Source organism: Panonychus citri, unplaced genomic scaffold (genome assembly GCF_014898815.1).
Source record: "Panonychus citri isolate SS breed McGregor unplaced genomic scaffold, ASM1489881v1 Contig00014, whole genome shotgun sequence".
In the NCBI taxonomy this organism is placed as follows: Eukaryota; Metazoa; Arthropoda; class Arachnida; order Trombidiformes; family Tetranychidae; genus Panonychus; species Panonychus citri.
The window spans coordinates 67,629-83,981 of NW_026515419.1; the positions used below are offsets into that span (position 1 = coordinate 67,629).

Genomic DNA, 16,353 nt, shown 5'->3' on the forward strand with positions numbered 1-16,353 from the left:
ACATAATAAGGTTAATTTGATTTGCTTTTTTATCATCATTGTAAGTTGATTAACAATTAACAGGGGATCAAGAAAACAGAATCAAGTAATCAAAGTTAACAAGATCATCCAATTAAATACAATGTGACTTTGTTAATTAATGATTATTAATAATGAGTGTGTCAGAACAATTAAAAATTGATATGACAACAATTAAAGATAATAATACATTATTATTAATCAATTTTGAGATGTTGAACAATTTGTTAATTTCCAAGATAAATATAATATTTTTTCAAAATAATTATAATTGTATATTATTATTATAACAACAATTTAATTTAATTGTTGACATGTCGCTTGTGTGTTTGAATTTTGATTATTTGTGATGTCAAGTTGATGAGAATATGTTGTTTGAATTAATCCGGTTGACGATGATCAATCAGCTGATGATTATGAAGATGTGTATATATGATGATGATTCATAAAGATAATTTGATAAAATTGAAACAATCAGTTAACAATTAAAGGCGAGATGAACACGAATTTTCAACATAAAATAAAATATAAGCATCCTCAGCATCATTGGGACTGAAATTTTTAGCCTCGGTAACTCTGTTGATATTAAGGTTGAGAAAATTAAAACAATTAGTCAACAATCAATTACTATTATCAATTAATAAATATTAATATTAATAGTTACCTGTCATCATTAAAATGGAACCATTTAGATCCATGTAAACAATAGGCAGTATAATGTCCTGATCTAATTGAGTTACCATGGTGAAGAACCATTGATGAAAGTGAATAGTATTTTGATCGGGTGGCGATCCGTTCATTGGCAATTACTCGAGGCATAGTTAATTTGTAACCATCGTTAGAAAAACGTTTTAAATCTGTAAATAAAATGGCAAATAATTAGCAACAATTAACTAATCATACAAAAGAAATTAACTTACGTAAAATAAGTACTTGTGGGGCTTTTTCAATGCCCAATCTTTTAGTTGATTTGGTGGGTTTATCACATCGATCACATTTCTAATTGTTAAAAGAAGATTAGATTAATTAGTAAATTAACTGAAAATAATTAACAAATACGAACAATAATTTAATATAATCAAACAATTACCGGTAATTCGTCTTTAGATAATTCTTCCAGTGTAGTAAATTCTTTGAGACATCTTTCAATATCAGTTTCTCGTCTAAATTGTGATAATAAAGATAAAGAAAATTGTTAATTGTTATGGGATAAAATTGATTATGGTAATAACGGTTTAAACCTACACATTATTTGGCAGTGGGAGGGATAAATCCCAAAAGGGATCCCAACAGTTTGATGTATTACTACAAATGGAGCAGGTAACAGTTGATGATAATTGACCAGCGATCATGTCAACATAAGGTGAGTCCTCTAACATTTTGTATCTTTCCCATGCTTCCATAGAGGATTTAGCTAATCATCAAGATGATAAAGAGAGAGAGAGAAATGATAAAATGATGTGAGCAAAAGAAATAGTTCATAAAGATAGAAAATGAAAAAAAGAAAAGAAAATAACTTTCCCAAAATAATATTTTCTTTCAAGTAGAATAGTAGTAGGAGGAGGAGGAGATTAAGATGAAGATTAGGATTAAGGGATATAGATGGAGGATGAGAATCAAGATAATAACTTACGACTTTTACAGTTTCTTGTTGATGATGAGCCAAAACTTCCCGTGTTAACCTCATCATGTAAGGCATTGATCAGGTATTGAAAAAATTCTTGTGCATCTTGTTGCCTATTGAAAGAGATAAATAAGATCAGGGACAATTAGTAAATCAGTAAACATTAAATCAACTAAAAACAAGAGAGGAAATAAAAATTTGTCGTTGATTAGCATTAAATGGTTTTAGTGTTTAGTAGAGAGAAAGTAAAACAAATCAGATTAATTAGTAAACTGGAATTAACTGTATTCATTATTTTTCATCGAAATGAAATACGAATACAATTAATCAACTAATCAAACTAATTAGGTGAAAAAAAGTTTGAATGAGGAGAGAGATTAAATTCCGGAAATCAATACATCAAAATGATATAATCAAGGAGCAAAAACAAATCAAAAATTGAGAAATAGAGTAAGAAAAGCAAACAGAATCAAATCAATCCAGGTTAATAATGATGATTAGTTGATTGTGATATAAAAAAATAGAAGCAAAAAAAATATCAACATTCAAAATCAATAACTAAATGGAAAAAAATGAAACCAAATCAACAATAATTATCAGCATGAGATGTTAATAGTTTGTGGATGGATATTGATTTGGACTCGAAAAAAGTAATTAATAAATTGATGCTGATAACACTAATTAACTGATTAAATGGTTGACATTTAGAAGCATTAAAAAATATAGTTGATGAAATCCTAATTAAGTGTTAATCGTTGATGGTGTTAATTGTTTCTTTTCATTCGACAATTAAGAAAGACTCACTCGTATCCACGAAATTTGGGCTGAATTCGTGTGAACGCACTTCGAAAACTGCTCGGGTTAACACTTGTATTATTGGAACTTATCATTTCTTCAAATAATTGTCCCAATGCTGGTAAATGGGAGAGAGAAAGAAACAAGATTAATTAATTGTGTTGATTAAAAAAAACGATTCATGATTAAGAGAAGTGATTAAATGATTTTCCTCTAGTCTCGACGTGAGTATATAGTGAATTTCCTTTGGTGATAATCAATTGATTGTTTGTAACAAAGTATATTTGAAATATTGATAAATATTTACTTTGATTACCTGGAAACAATTAATGTTATTATGGTAAATTATAATTAATAAATTGCTTACCTAAATTTAATGATCCTCTACGAGATTTTGTTACGTAATTTCTGAAACCCTCGTTAGCATAAAGTGATTGTAATATCGCATTCATATAACATGTATTACCAAGGTTTGTTAAACCAGCAATGTTTGATGGATTCTGTACAATTAATTAAACATGATTAGTTGATTGTTGAGTTTTAACGATCATTGAAAAGGGCAATTAACAAATTGTGTCTCAATTGTCTTACTATTAGATACCATTGAGATCCATTGGTGACTTTACTTTTGCTTAAATATTAAAACACATTTTAGTTGATTTTTTCATCTAAATTAAATTGATTTAATTTGATTGTGTTGTTAATCAGTTGTTTTTCACTTTCTCACACAACAATGCCAATTGTAAAGTTAAAATTGTCAACAATATGATTAAAGAGAAAGTGATTTAAAAGATGCCAATTAAAATGACAATTTTTTTAATTGTCAATCTAAGTGAAAAGATTATCAAGTTAATTGTTACAGTTAATGATACAATGTTTTGTAAGTTAATTGCTTTCTAGATACTTTATAGTGATTAAATGATGAGAATGATTGAAAATTGTTAACTAATAAAACTGATTTATTGGTATGATAATCAAATCACAATTAAAAACCCAAAGACACAGCAAAAGTCAAACCAAGAGACTAACTAGTTAATATAATTAACTATTAATTTGATTCTACATGAGGGAAATTGATAAGAACAACAGTTAAGTATTGAATGAGTTGAATTATATGTAAGTTGATTATCAATGATTAACCTTAATCATCAACCAACAATCATGGTCATAAGCATGATCATCTTTATTACAGCAAATTCAATAACAATCCAATAACAACAAAAAGGGTTAGAGGTCAGTTGGTAATAATAATATATCTTAATCTAATTTAATTTAGCTGATGATTTAGGATTGTTATTAACCATTAAAGGAAAGTGAGGAAGTTGTTTTAATAAATTATGTCAAGTACAACAATTTAAGAGATGATGATTCTCTAATCATAATCAAAGTAAAAATAATATTAGTGATTAAGTATTAATCATAACTTATTTATGGTGAAAATACCAAGAAAGAAATTGAAATCATCAAAAGTTGATAATAATCACAATCATCATTCATTAATAGTTGATAATGATTAGGTTATTGTTTGTGATTCAAGTGAAATTATCAAAATTTACTTCCAATAGAGTTTAACCTTAACCTAAATGTTAAATCCAATCTTTAAGTGTATCAATAAACACACACAAAGATATATATTAATTGTGACTCCATATTAATTAACTAAATTGCTGATCAAAGGGTAAGGATAGTGATATCAATATAATGGATAATTGTCTCAAATTATGATGGTGTATTACAATCTAAACCTTCATCAGACAAAGAGATAGGTTAATTGTTGATCAACACAATCAACGACCTTTCCAATCAATTAATTGCTGCTAATCAAGTCCCAGTTAATGAATCTACTAGTTACTACAAATACTTTAGGCCAACCTGATAACCCCCCCTTCCAATGATTAATAATTATTTGCCTTTAATTGTTTAACTTTACTTCCACCTTAATCATGTAACTGATTAAACATTGATAGAACCCATGACGATCAATCAAAATTTAATCCTATCTGTTTTAGACAAATCAACAATTAGTAGACTAAGAAAATTACCAAATCCTAACTGGAGAGAAAAAAATAATTATTATCCCCAACAAATTGAATTAATTGATTAGCCTGATAATTATCAGTAACCAAAATAATTGATTAATTAGTTTGATTAAAGGGAAAATAAAGAAACGTGATCAATTACTGAAACAAGCAACGATTAAGTAATTAATTAACAATTAAGAATAAATTATATCAATGATTTCATCTCGTCTATGGTTAACATTGAATTTCTCAGTAAAAAAAACTAAACGAAATTCATGGAAACAAAATTATCATAATAATTTAGTCCCAATAAATTATTATATTGATAATTTATTATAAAATTGATGATTAAGACGATGAGAAGCAAAAAACACGCGACTAGATGTAAGTTGACATTGTATTTAAATCGAAGGTTATTATACAAAGAAAAGAAAGACTGGGAGAGAGAGAGAGAGAAGATAAAATCTCATCATCATCCAAGTATCTTTCAATACATCATCTTCATTATCTTTGGTATCCTTTACTATTATTTGTTTCAGCGTATCTTCAATTTACCATTGATAACATCGTCACAAAGATGAAGATGAGGATGATCATGGCTTCCTTTTGATTCTGATAATAAAAGTAACAATTCAAGGCTGATTCATCTTCTCTTTCATTCATTATTTTCCCTTTCTCCCTTCCTCTTTCTCTATCTCTCTCTCTCGCTTTAATATATCATTTGAAATAAGTTCAAGTCTCTCACCATCAGCATCATTATCATCCTAATCTTCCTTCCTCAGTTTGTCATTTAAATGAACTCACATATTTTCACCCAAAGACCTTGAATTGGTTGAAGAAAATTTCAATGGAAATAACTTATTCACATTTACGATATTTACGTAGGAAAATTTCAACGAAAATTTCAATTCAAGGCTTACAATTCAGTAGCCTTAGAATTCAGGGTAGCGGAAGATAGAGATTAACTTGATAAACAACAAGAAACAATTTCAATTGATTAACATTTCTAATTGATTAATTACTATTTGTTTAATAAACTAATCAGTTTGTTTTGTTTTCTGCATCCATTCAATGTTTAAATTCAATTCATTTTTTATATACACACCATGTCCAAAGTGTTAAATAAACAATTTGGGTGTTAATTGAGTTAATTAATTGGCTAATCATCACCATGATGATGGTTATTAGCAAACAATTAATTTGTTTCATCAATATGACAGGTAAATCAAGTTTCACTTAATATAAACAAAGACCAAGTAAAACTTTTTCTCTATCATGATGATTAATTTGTAGCAGCATTTGGTTTATCATAATTAAACAGGAAATGTGTATTAATTTAGTTCTTAATTACAATTAAACAAAATAAAACAATGATACAAATATTAGTAAGTTTTTGTTTCAATTAACTTATGGTAATCAACTGTAACTGGTAAATTTCTGTGATTGATATCTAATAATTGCAATTAAACTAACCAGGAAACCTTGACAAAATTAAATCAACATGGAAATCAAAAATACACAACAATCAACAGTAATCAAATTAGTCATAATGCTGATTAAATACATTGGGTTACAACTAGAAGTCTCTTCAACTGGTAATCACAAACATTTAATAATGTTCATAAGAGGAAGGCTTGAGGTGAAATGCTGGAGGCTAAATTATCAAAAACAAATTCATCAGGAATCAAATTAACACAATTAAGTTTTAGAAATGTAATTACATGTATGTATCAACCATGATCAACCAGTGAGACATATTACTATCAATATTTACATGAATTGTGAATAATTTTTTATGACAATCAACTAATCAATAACAACTAACTGGTTTAACAACATTCCAGTGATTGGCCAAAGTATCAACAATCAACTGAAACAATTATCATGAAATCCTATGGTTAAAAACCTTGAGTTTAAATCAATAAAACTGGTGATCAAATAAACCACTAAAAAAGTTAATTGTTATCATCAAGTATCGATTGAAATGATTGATTTAAAAAGTTTCAATTAACAGGGTTCGTTTATTTGATCAAGTTGAATTTTAAATTTTCATGATTAAAATTTTCCTCCTTTTCTTGTGATAACAATCAATTTCTAGTGATGAAACAAATTGTGATTACACAAGAAAGGAAAATGATTTATTTATAACTACATATTGATTGTTGTTATTAAATTAATTGTACAAATTCAAACAATTGGATGATTATTTATTGATAACAATCAATAAGTTTTCAATTGCAATAAAAAGGACTCAATTGAAAATTGTGACTTTTTATCATCGTGTTAATCATCAAATTGATCAACAACACCTTCGTTACTGTTAATTGTTGATTGTTGTCATGAATTATTGGTAAATTGGCTTTATCAATGGTTGATCAATAGTAATGATTAACCAAATTAACTTGATTATCAGAGAAAGAGAGGTTGAAACGAAAGTTCATTCATATAATCAAGGACAAATTGATTAGTACAATTTTATATTAATAATAATCAATAAATTGTTTGATCATCATTAACATAGACAACGCACCAATCAACATAATCATGTAAAAAAATGCCTAATCATTTGCATAATTAATTAATTGACGTAATAATTAACAGGTAGACACAATAGTGACAATTATGATTATTAAAGAAGACTGATCATTATTACAATCATGATTTGGTTTTAATCATTTTGAGAATGACGTTGATTTAGTTGAGAGGAAAAAAAATATTTCCCTTGCAATTAAATTATGTGATTTAGATTCAGGAATCAATGCCCAACACAATTTAGATTTGATTGTAAATGATAGATTAACAATTGTTAAAATTAAAATTAATTGTTGATTTTCAATAGTTTTCTAGTGGATGAGCTTCACGATTAATCAAAATGTGTATAATCAACAATTCAAGGTTGCTGATTAATATTAAATTTATCACTAAATTGTTGAGGAAAAAAATTAATTTCCTTATTATCAGGTTTTCAATAATCTATTAATTGTTATAATTTTCAGTTCATTGTAATCAAATTAAGTTTAAATTGTGAACAATCAATTTTACATTATCAGCACTCAACATTTGAAGTAAACTGTAGTTGTTATTAATTTACAATTAAATTAAATTGCGATTATGATTGAAGTTTAAAAACCATTTGCAATTTAATTATTAGCATTATCGGTGGTGATCCAAGTAAATTAAGATGATTATCATCATGATCATGACGGAAACATGATTAAATTAATCATCAAATAATTTAAAACATTAAATGAATTAGAAACAATCAACTGTTAGCCTAGTTAAGGTTGACAATAAGTAAGTGATTAGTTAATTAATTTCATTTTCCATAAGGATTTGTTGGTGATCAATATTTTCATGATTAAGATAAAATTTGAACAACAATTAAAATAAAGGGGAAAAGTTAATTTGGAAAAAAAACATTAATCAAAAAGTAATCAACTAATTATATAAATTTCTAACAATAATCAGTCAATGGAAATAGTTAAAAATATACACTAATCAGTTAAACTCAATCAATGATTCTTATTATGATTATTAATTATGATTTGCTGATTAACAGGTTTTAATTAAGATAAAACTCAATATTAAATTACGCTTAATTGTCTCTTAACCAAATCAGCTAATTGTTGCTTTAATTGAATCAAATTGCTCAACAATTTCTAAGTAAATTAACAACAAATTATATGAATAAAGATTAACCTTACAATTAATTGTTACAATCCAAGGATAGACTAAATCATTTGAATATGATAAACTACAATTATCAATATTTGATTAGTGAATTTGATAATAATAATAAATATAATCAAATTAACCAAAACAATTAATAACCATTAAGTTTTTTACTTTAAATTATAATTAGTATCATAATTAATTGTCTATTTGCATTTAAACACAAATGAATGCTAATGATAGATAACGTGATTGATAATCATAATTAACTGGTGAGCGAGTGATAAATGTTAATTATGAAGCAACGAATTAATTATCTTCTCAAATGATTAAATTCAAAGACACTGGTAAAATCATCAACAATCAAACATACAACAGGTTAGATGAAAAAGAAAACATTCATTCAATTAAAATACAAACAAATTAAATTGTTATCATTTTGTTTTCGTAATGTTGTAAGACAATTAAAGAGTTGTCACACAATCGTATTAATTGCCAAAGTTAATTGTAAACAATTTCGCTTAAAAAAGTCCAATAATTACCCGAATTATGGTATCGTTGAGAGTATATTTTTTACGTCGTGATAAAGGTGACAGGTAAGATATTGAAGATGATGACTGAGGATGAAAAAGAGAGAAAGAAAATGACAATTAGATTAGTAATCAAGTTTTCATCATGTATCAACAACAATCAACAATTTAATTAAGATTAAAGGTTATATCATCACAATTTATTAAGTGCCTCACTTAATTTCTAACATTATTTTGGCTTATGATATATTGAAGTTGATTTTTTTTTGTCAAACATCAATGATTGAAAAAAGTGATGATCGAGAACGAAAGAGAGAGAAATTAAATTAACTGATGATTGTCTGAAGTTGATTAACTTTTTTAATTGCAATTAGGAACGGGAAGTCAATTAATAATAATTGTAAAAGGTGAATGGAGGAAAAGGAGAGAGAGAGAAAGAGATGATAATGATCCAATTTGTTGATTGTATTAATTAAAAAAAAAATGATGTTGATGAACTTACTTTAGTTGATGATAGGGAATCGGTGTCATCATCGTTCTGATCAATACTTGATCGTCTATGGTTGAACCGGGTTAGTGTTACGGTGCAGGGTGATGATGAATATCCTGGAAATAATTGATATGAAAGAACAGACATAATTGTAAATGTTAGTTGATGAGAGGAGAGAGAGCAATTAATTTAATTGTTGTTTGGAATAAATTAGATGTTGGTTGTTGTTTTGGAGATGACGAGAAACAAAAATAATTGACAATAAATTAAGATATGGTTTGTCAATTAAGCTTGAAAACACTAATGTTAATCATATGTTTTGAATGACCAGTTTATTTTGAGTTGATGGTCAATCAAAATGAAAGTTGATTGGTGATGATGAATAAGATGATCGGAATAAGAAAAATAAGATTATAATGAAGTTATCCATCAATGTGTTTGTACACTAATCAATATAAACCAGGTAACTCATTATGATGAATAAAATATAAGGTAAATTAATCACGGGTATAAGATGATGAAGTTTGCATGGTTAACTGATGTAAACTATGAGAGAGTAGGTGAGACAGGTAGGAAGAGAAAGAAAGGAAAGGAGAGACAAGAAGAGAGAGAGAGAGAGAGAGAGAGAGAGAGTCACAGGTATTCGATGAAGAAGATGTAGAGAGAGAGAAAGAGAGATGATAATGATCCAATTTGTTGATTGTATTAATTAAAAAAAAAATGATGTTGATGAACTTACTTTAGTTGATGATAGGGAATCGGTGTCATCATCGTTCTGATCAATACTTGATCGTCTATGGTTGAACCGGGTTAGTGTTACGGTGCAGGGTGATGATGAATATCCTGGAAATAATTGATATGAAAGAACAGACATAATTGTAAATGTTAGTTGATGAGAGGAGAGAGAGCAATTAATTTAATTGTTGTTTGGAATAAATTAGATGTTGGTTGTTGTTTTGGAGATGACGAGAAACAAAAATAATTGACAATAAATTAAGATATGGTTTGTCAATTAAGCTTGAAAACACTAATGTTAATCATATGTTTTGAATGACCAGTTTATTTTGAGTTGATGGTCAATCAAAATGAAAGTTGATTGGTGATGATGAATAAGATGATCGGAATAAGAAAAATAAGATTATAATGAAGTTATCCATCAATGTGTTTGTACACTAATCAATATAAACCAGGTAACTCATTATGATGAATAAAATATAAGGTAAATTAATCACGGGTATAAGATGATGAAGTTTGCATGGTTAACTGATGTAAACTATGAGAGAGTAGGTGAGACAGGTAGGAAGAGAAAGAAAGGAAAGGAGAGAGAGAGAGAGAGAGAGAGAGAGAGAGAGAGAGTCACAGGTATTTGATGAAGAAGATGTAGAGAGAGAGAAAGAGAGGGAGGGAGAGAGAATGTATTGAGAGAGAAGAAAAGAAAAGCTTAAGGCTCCTTGGGAGACCTTGAGAGAAGAAAAATTTTTCTTCTCACTTTTTTTCATCTTCTTCTTATCATCTTCATCTTCTTCTCTGAACTTTCCTTTTAATATACTAAAAGAATTTCTTTTTCTTCTTTATTTTAATTCTAAGGTATTATAATATCTCACCAATAATTTTCTTCTTTCCCTTTCCCATCTTTTCCCTATGACAATTATATTATTCATTTTATTGTCAAAGGGAAAAAGTGATTGAGAGATGACAAAGGAATCTATTAAAAAAGAAAAGAATCAGAAGATCAGAGAGAAAGAAGAGAAGAGGATATAACACATGAATAGAATAGAACAAATAGTAAAAGAGAATAGAACAAAACAAAAATTGTAGAAAAGAAAATGATTAAAGACAAAGGAAAATAAAATAGGAGGGAAATGCAATATTAATGTTACTATGGAAAAAGATGATAAATTTATGTTGCCGGTCAATTGTAATTTTTTTGTTTCCATCATGATGATGAGTCAGTTGATCTTGTTTGATTTAATTGAGTTGGTGTATAATCAGGTAGTGTGATTAAACTGTTGATTAATAATTAAACAACAAACCGAATGATTAAACAGAGAGAGAGAGAGAGATGATCAGACGAGTAACCAGAACATAAATGGAGAGACTCTTGAAATTACAGGGAATACATGGAAACACCTTGGAACTGGTTTAATGTACCGGGTTTCTCACAATTAAGAATTAATTTGGAGACACAATTAACGTTGATTGAGTTAAATGTGGGTCTTGATGATACCGTTACAATTGGAAATTTCACAATTTTGGGTTTTCTGGTTTTCTCTCGTTACCCAAACAAAATGAGAGAGAAGAGAAAAAAACCAAATCGTAGAAAAAATTAACTCCGGTGATGATTATTACTGATTTTCTGGTTGATTTTTTTGGATTATTTGTGTTTTTCATTTCTCAACCATTGATTACTTAGATTCTATTAATAATTCATCTTCAGGCTTGACAGATTATCTCAGGGATTTTAATTGTTGAAGTATAAATGATTGATTGAAAATGACGAAAAGGTTTTCATCACCAAAACAACAAGAAGTAATGTGCTGATTAACAATTAGACTATCAAACAATCAATTAAATTTGAATTGGTTAGATTATTTTATGTTGTGGGTGAATTGAACAATAAAAGTGGATTAGCGTTTGTAAGCTTACCTGATGAATTAGATGATAAAAGACTTGAGGGTCGATAGTAAGAAGATGATGATGAGAGTGATGTCAAATATGAAGAAGGTGAATGATGATAAGAAGATGTAGATAGAGAGGATAAAGAAGATGAAGATGATGAAGAAGATGATGAAGATGAAGATGGTGATCGGTTAGAAGCTGAGGCTCGATAAGTTGAATAGATTGAAGGTGAAGTGTAATCAAAGGAACCAGAATTTCGGTACGATGATGGAAAAGTATTTGACGATATTGGAGGTTTTGATTTACTTGCACCAATAGAATTTGATAAAAGGGATGAGGATGAAGAAATAGTTGATGATGAGGATGAGGAAGATGACGAAGAACCAAAACCAAATGCACTACCAGAGGTTCCCCGGTAATTACTTCGATATGAAGATGATGGAACAGGCATAATAATGGTAACAAGAGGTCGTTTAACAGTCACAATTAACCTAATCGTAAATAAGAAACCAATAAAAAGGATAACCACGAAATAGATATTGGATTTAGTTAGTTGACCTTGCAAAAGGTCCAATTCAGCCAGAGTCTTGAAAGAATGTTTTTTTATTTATCGATCTTTACCTACAAATGGAGGGAGAGAAAAAGAGAAATGTGAGTGGGAGAAAAAGATTGAAAAGAGGAAGATAAATGAATGAAGAGAAAGAGAGAGAGAGAGTAAAAGGGAAACATCAACAGAGTAAAAAAACAACAAACAAATAGCGAAATTAACTGAGTCTGACTGATGGAACAAAAAAAAGAGAGAGAGTTATCATCAAAAAGAGTAATTCAATCAACAGCAAGATAATGAGACTCACTCTAGAAATAGCTTATAATTACTATTAACAGAGCAAATTCATTTTCTATTATTTAATCACCGAGACAATTGGTTATTCCTTTGGTCGACTTTGATATTTACTCTTTTCCATAATTAAGAGAAATTGAATTGATCACAATTGAGAAATTTCCAAGATGTAACTTATGAGTGATTAAAATGCTTTTTGGAACAATTAGATTTGGAATAGAATTTAAATTCTCTTTTTTTTCTAAATCGAAAAGTGGCTCCATCTTGTGGTTTGGAAAAGAACTTTTTTATGTTGTGTCTTTTTCTCTTTTTTTCTAATTGAAAGAAACTCTTTGTTTCTCTCCCTCTCAATTCTTTGTGTTGATGGTTGATTGTTTTTTATTGTGATTCTTTTTTTCTTTTAATTAATTTAATTGTTTCTTATTCAAATATGGAGGAAAGTGAAAGTCAGTCAACTTCTGAAAATAATATTGGAAATTCGGGTTCAGGTAAGTTTAATCTCTTCTAAATTGATGGTGTGCTTTTCATTTCCATTTTTTCTTATGTAATGTTGAATAGAATTTCTAATGAATGGTTTTTTCCTCTTTCTTTTTTCTCTTTTCTTTCTCTTACCTCCTTTTTTTCCCTGCTACTTTTTTACACTTTCTCTGTTTCCACACATAATACGTAGAAAATGAGGATATCGTGTTAGACATTGGGGATCATTTTCTTGTTAAACGGAGTGACAACACTTGGCGTGAGTATTTTTTTTCTCTTGATCTCTGACTTAATCTCTTATTGTTGTGCCATTTTTCTTGTTACTAATTTTTTTTTTGCTTTCTACTTTTACAGATTCTGCTGAGGTGATTGAGGTTCGATCAAATCCTCAAGAAGGAGGACGTTATGAGTATTATGTTCATTATGAGGGATTAAATCGTCGTCTTGATGAATGGGTTGGCCGTGATAGAGTTGATATAAGCTCTGGAAGTCGTGCCAAAGCGGAAGCTGATGCGAGGGCTGCTAAAGAATCGGCTGTTATAACACCACAAATTACCGATGATGGTAAACAAGAGAGAAAAATTACTCGTAATCAGAAAAGAAAACACGATGAAATCAACCATGTTCAAAAAACATTCGCCGAAATGGATCCCACCACAGCTGCTTTAGAGCGGGAACATGAAGCTATCACCAAGGTTAAATATGTAGATAAAATTCAATTTGGAAAATATGAAATAGATGCATGGTATTTTTCACCATTCCCTGAAGATTATGGTAAACAACCAAAATTATGGATCTGTGAATATTGTATTAAATACATGAGACTTGAGAAAACTTATCGTTACCATCAAGCGACCTGCGTTTGGAGACAACCACCCGGAAAAGAGATTTACCGAAAAGGAACAATTTCTGTTTACGAAGTGGATGGAAAAGAGCACAAAATTTATTCACAAAATTTGTGCCTTTTGGCTAAACTTTTTCTCGATCATAAAACACTTTTTTTCGATGTTGAACCTTTCCTATTCTATATTCTTTGTGAGGTTGACAATCAAGGAGCCCATTTGGTGGGTTACTTTTCAAAAGAGAAAGAATCTCCTGATGGAAATAATTTGGCCTGTATTTTGACTTTACCACCTTATCAACGGAAAGGATATGGAAAATTTTTAATCGCTTTCAGTTATGAAGTATCCAAATTAGAAAATGTCATTGGATCACCGGAAAAACCGCTCTCTGATCTTGGTAAATTAAGTTATCGAAGTTACTGGTCTTTTGTATTATTGGAAATTCTTCGAGATTTTCGTGGTACCTTATCTATTCGTGATCTAAGTCAGATGACATCAATTACTCAAAGTGACATCATTTCAACTCTTCAATCATTGAACATGGTCAAATACTGGAAAGGTCAACATGTGATTTGTGTGACATCTAAACTGGTTGAAGAGCATCTTAAAAGTGCCCAATACAAGAAGCAAAGGTTAACCGTGGACGTTTCTTGTCTTCGATGGATTCCACCAAAAAAAGCTATCAAAAAGAAATGAAAACATTAATAACGTTTGAAATCAAACAACAAACCAGAAAAGACCAAAAAAAAAATAACTCAACTATTCAAAAAAAGCTTAAGACATGACATTTGCTTGGACTGAATTGGAGTGATAATCGAAGGAAAGAGAAAACATGTTGGTGACCAAGGTACAAGCGCTAACATGAAACAAAAAAATCACACTAACAATTAATCTCTTCTAATTCCAAGAATATCAAGTTTAAAAAGGATTGATTTTCTTCAATCAAATCTGTATTCCATTTTATTGGACAATCAATGACTCTCATCAGTTTAGTCAAATGATTTGAAATAGTTCCAGTTTTTTTTTCTTCAATTTGAAAAGGATCCATTTTCACCGAACGATAGATTTTCATTTAATCTGGAATACATGATTATCTTTCATTAGATAAAATCGAGTTGGTCTCATTTTCAAAATTTGATCAATTATGGTCTACATCACCTCAAAGAATATTAAATTAGAGTCTCAATTCAACAACAACAAAAAAAACTAGTTGGTTAGTTTTTGTTTTGTGTGTCACAATTACCATTATCATGAATATCTACTTAATAATCAAGTATATTTGTAGATTTACAAGACAAAAATTATCTCCATCACCAATTGATTCACTAAGAAAATTTTCTTCCAACATTTAAAGTCCATAATTAAACAAATTGAAAGAAAAGTTTTATCTGTATTAAAAAAAAATAAAACAATCAATTTATTTCTGAGTTTAAATGTATAGACTCAGTTTAATTTTATTATTTTTTTTTTCGCTAATACAAATCAATATTAGTTAGATCACTTTCCGATTTAACTTTGGGCATCATCTCTCGATACTTTTGTAGATACACTTTCAAAGGTTCAATATAATTGTCGAACCCAAGACTTGACATGGCAAATAAAATGTCTTCTCCATTGATGGTTTTACGTTTCTCTTGATGACACCGATCACTTGCTTCACTAGTAATAAAGCTAATAAATTCTGAGACACATTCTTGTATACACTCTTTAGCATCTTTGGCAATTTTACCCGATTTTGGGATAGATCTTTTCATTATTCGAGCGATGTTTGCTATAGGCAGGTATCTGTCTTGTTCGCGTAAAGGTCTAGAGGAATGGCCAGAATCTGATTGTTCATTCTCGGTGGTCCCACTATCCTGAGAATCATCATAATCATCTAAACGAAAGTGAAACGCAAAAATAGAAGCAAAAAAAAAATACAAAAGATTAGAAACAAACAATAGCACAAAGAACAAGAAATCAAACCAGAAAGAGAAAAAGAGAAATGGAGAAAAATACTCACGCCAATTGTTGTCATTCCGTTTAACAAGAGAATGATCCCCAATATCTAACACGATATCTTCATTTTCTACGATGTAACCAAACAGAAAGTGTAGAAAAAAGAAACAAAAAAATAGAAAAAAAGAGAAAAGGTAAGAGAAAAAAAAGAGAAAAAAAGAAAGAGAAAAAACTATTCATTAGAAATCTACTGAACATAAGAAATGAAATTGAAATTGAAAATGAAAAGCACACCATCAATTTAGAAGAGATTAAACTTACCTGAACCCGAATTTCCAATATATTTTTCAGAAGTTGACTGACTTTCACTTTCCTCCATATTTGAATAAGAAACAATTAAATTAATTAAAAGAAAAAAAGAATCACAATAAAAAACAATCAACCATCAACACAAAGAATTGAGAGGGAGAGAAAAAGCCAAAGCTG

At 28.9% G+C, this 16,353-nt stretch overlaps 3 protein-coding genes across 3 annotated transcripts; 1 reads left to right on the forward strand and 2 right to left on the reverse strand.

The window, feature by feature from the left end:
* Window positions 1-11: 11 nt before the first annotated feature.
* LOC128393727 (ubiquitin carboxyl-terminal hydrolase 2-like) lies at window positions 12-12,558 on the reverse strand. The gene is made up of 11 exons (XM_053353943.1): window positions 11,797-12,558; window positions 9,890-9,993; window positions 8,673-8,747; window positions 2,805-2,937; window positions 2,447-2,555; window positions 1,652-1,755; window positions 1,264-1,432; window positions 1,109-1,181; window positions 939-1,017; window positions 683-875; window positions 12-594 (listed from the first exon to the last, which is right to left on the reverse strand). The coding sequence occupies exons 1-11, from the start codon at window positions 12,218-12,220 to the stop codon at window positions 504-506; spliced, it is 1,554 nt and encodes a 517-aa protein (XP_053209918.1). The 5' UTR covers window positions 12,221-12,558; the 3' UTR covers window positions 12-503.
* Window positions 12,559-12,922: 364 nt separating this feature from the next.
* Window positions 12,923-15,363, forward strand: LOC128393653 (histone acetyltransferase KAT8-like). The gene is made up of 3 exons (XM_053353852.1): window positions 12,923-13,098; window positions 13,281-13,346; window positions 13,442-15,363. The coding sequence occupies exons 1-3, from the start codon at window positions 13,041-13,043 to the stop codon at window positions 14,623-14,625; spliced, it is 1,308 nt and encodes a 435-aa protein (XP_053209827.1). The 5' UTR covers window positions 12,923-13,040; the 3' UTR covers window positions 14,626-15,363.
* Window positions 15,346-16,348, reverse strand: LOC128393717 (uncharacterized). The gene is made up of 3 exons (XM_053353935.1): window positions 16,189-16,348; window positions 15,932-15,997; window positions 15,346-15,805 (listed from the first exon to the last, which is right to left on the reverse strand). Exons 1-3 carry the CDS (start codon window positions 16,244-16,246, stop codon window positions 15,402-15,404), a joined length of 528 nt encoding a protein of 175 aa, XP_053209910.1. The 5' UTR covers window positions 16,247-16,348; the 3' UTR covers window positions 15,346-15,401.
* Between the last annotated feature and the right edge of the window lie 5 nt (window positions 16,349-16,353).

Coding starts and splice junctions, on each gene's coding strand:
- LOC128393727 (XM_053353943.1), bottom strand. CDS start 12,220: ATGCCTGTTCCATCATCTTCATATCGAAGTAATTACCGGGGAACCTCT. Junction 1,182..1,263: donor CTCCCACTGCCAAATAATGT/GTAGGTTTAAAC, acceptor ATCACAATTTAG/ACGAGAAACTGATATTGAAA. Junction 595..682: donor TTCCATTTTAATGATGACAG/GTAACTATTAAT, acceptor TAATATCAACAG/AGTTACCGAGGCTAAAAATT.
- LOC128393653 (XM_053353852.1), top strand. CDS start 13,041: ATGGAGGAAAGTGAAAGTCAGTCAACTTCTGAAAATAATATTGGAAAT. Junction 13,099..13,280: donor TATTGGAAATTCGGGTTCAG/GTAAGTTTAATC, acceptor CATAATACGTAG/AAAATGAGGATATCGTGTTA. Junction 13,347..13,441: donor ACGGAGTGACAACACTTGGC/GTGAGTATTTTT, acceptor CTACTTTTACAG/ATTCTGCTGAGGTGATTGAG.
- LOC128393717 (XM_053353935.1), bottom strand. CDS start 16,246: ATGGAGGAAAGTGAAAGTCAGTCAACTTCTGAAAAATATATTGGAAAT. Junction 15,998..16,188: donor TATTGGAAATTCGGGTTCAG/GTAAGTTTAATC, acceptor GTTACATCGTAG/AAAATGAAGATATCGTGTTA. Junction 15,806..15,931: donor ACGGAATGACAACAATTGGC/GTGAGTATTTTT, acceptor ACTTTCGTTTAG/ATGATTATGATGATTCTCAG.